Here is a 2,368-nt window from a genome sequence, read left to right on the forward strand (position 1 = left end):
GATATATATATATATTTATATATAAAGTGTATATCCGACATTCAAAATTTATGTTTTCCCGAATACAGACCAGGACGAGTCAGATCACCGCGTTGAACGAAACAGCGTTATATCCGTCAGAGCAGACACTGTTTGATCCGAATGTAGTACCGGATGAGTACTATTCCGAAGGAGTACTGGCCCTTCCTAAGCTCAATCTACAGTTTCTCACGTTCCACGACTATCTACTAAGGTGCGTGAACCTGTTGCAATGCGTTTCTGCATGTCACACATTAAAGTGTTGTGAAGTAAGGCGTGTCGTGTTTGGGAGATACTACAAATACAAGTCCGGTTGTACGGGAATTGGCCCAGTTCTCTCGTTTCACGTATCTGGATCCATTCCGATTGGTGATCAGTCCTGAATTTAAACCCCGTCCCAACCATACATAAAAATGATCCCGATTTTTAATGTTTTCAGGAACCTGAATCTATTCCGATTGGAGAGCACTTTCGAGATTAGAGAAGACATCATCGATAGTGTCAAGCGAATGCCGGCGCGTTTGGATGGCGACAATTTGGTACAATTCGACGGGTGGTCTAGAATGGCAATGCCCACCAGCGACTTTAGGTGCGTGTTACGACGGGCATATAGTGTACATAAATGTATATGCATGAGATGTATATACAAGTGATAGATGAAGTGTGTAGCTCTGAGGTGTATATGTAAGTGATTATGTTTGTACCTCTGGGGTGTATATAGTGTACATAGATGTATATACATGTGATAGGTGAGTGTGTAGCTCTGGGGTGTATATGTAAATGATTATGTTTGTACCTCTGGGGCGTATATAGTGTACATAGATGTATATACATGTGATAGGTGAAGTGTGTAGCTCTGGGGTGTATATGTAAGCGATTAGTGATTCTTATTGTACCTCTGGGGTGTATATAGTGTGCATTGATGTATATACATGTGATAGGTGAAGTGTGTAGCTCTGGAGTGTATATGTAAGCGATTAGTGATTATTATTGTACCTCTGGGGTGTATATAATGTACATAGATGTATATACATGTGATAAGTGAAGTGTGTAGCTCTGGGGTGTATATAGTGCACAAAGATGTATCTACATGTGATAGGTGAAGTGTGTAGCTCTGGGGTGTATATAGTGTATATAGATGATAGGTGAAGTGTGTAGCTCTGGGGTGTATATGTAAGTGACTAAGTGTGTACCTCTGGGGTGTATATTCAATTAGACTAGAGTTTGTGTCTGTGGGTGTACTTTGAAGTAGTCAAGCTCATACCTCTGAGTTATATATTGTCTGTTTATGTCGGGTACATAACCTATGTCGCTGGATGCTCGATGTGTTTGGGTATTCAGACCTGCCTGGTGTGAGATGCCTAATTCGACTCAGGTTGGATACACCTGGAGTTTTGGTTACGGACACCCTGACTTCAGGTGGAGATTTATGGACCCAAACGCATCTTAAACTATAGTCACAGCATACTTGAATATGCATATGCCCAACACGCATCCTATATACATTATGACAGTACCGCCGAATACCCCTATTCACAAACGTACCTTTATACCTCAAATCACAGTCATATCACAAACACACACTTAACCCTACACGCACCCTATAACTATCACCACAGCATCATCGAAGTGGCGAAGCCGGAACTGGGCCATTTCAGGCCCAGACGCGTGCGCGCAGATATCACAATCGATCTGAGACTGTGCCGTCCGGCTATAGCGGCTGAGTGGGAGGGACTCAGAAGACACGACATTCTCTTCCTGTGTTGTGTGCAGGTGGGTGTGCTTTGTGAGCGTGCGTGATGTGGTTTATGGTGTAGCTGCATGGGGTGCGGGTCGTGTTATGTGTACTTGTGCATGTAATCACATAGGTGTATATGTGTCTGTGCTTGCTTCTTGCTTTGTGTTCGTGTATGTGTGCTTGTGCATGTAGTCACATAGGTGTATGTGTGTATGAGCTTCCATTCTGTTGTATGCTGATGGAATTGATCTGAGACTGTGCCGTGCTGCTGTGGCGGCGGAGGCGGACACTCTCAGAAGACTTGACATTCATTTTTATGTGTGAGTATGTATATATGTATGTATGTGTCTATGTATATGTGTGTATGTATATATGTATGTATCTATGCATGTATGTGAATATGTATGTATCTATGTATATGTGTCTATGTATGCATATATGTATATGTGTATGTATATGCAGGTATACAGTGCGCAGCTCATATATATTTATTTATGTATATGATGATAAACGTAATATATATATATATATATCTATCTATATATATATATGTATACGTATATAAATATATACATGTATATATATATATATAGTAAGTATGTATGTATGTCT

General features: G+C 40.8%; 1 protein-coding gene across 1 annotated transcript in view; it reads left to right on the forward strand.

Moving 5' to 3' along the window:
* The window catches only part of SARC_10077 (hypothetical protein), a gene marked incomplete at its 3' end in the record, with an annotated part of 9,646 nt that extends 7,828 nt beyond the window's left edge, over positions 1-1,818 (forward strand). The window contains exons 6-8 of the mRNA XM_014295888.1: positions 74-232; positions 458-607; positions 1,638-1,818. Coding sequence (XP_014151363.1) covers positions 74-232; positions 458-607; positions 1,638-1,818 — 490 coding nt within the window. The remainder of the gene's footprint in view (positions 1-73; positions 233-457; positions 608-1,637) is intronic.
* Positions 1,819-2,368: the final 550 nt, after the last annotated feature.

The sequence above is a fragment of the Sphaeroforma arctica genome, assembly GCF_001186125.1.
Source record: "Sphaeroforma arctica JP610 unplaced genomic scaffold supercont1.1129, whole genome shotgun sequence".
Taxonomy (NCBI): domain Eukaryota; class Ichthyosporea; order Ichthyophonida; genus Sphaeroforma; species Sphaeroforma arctica.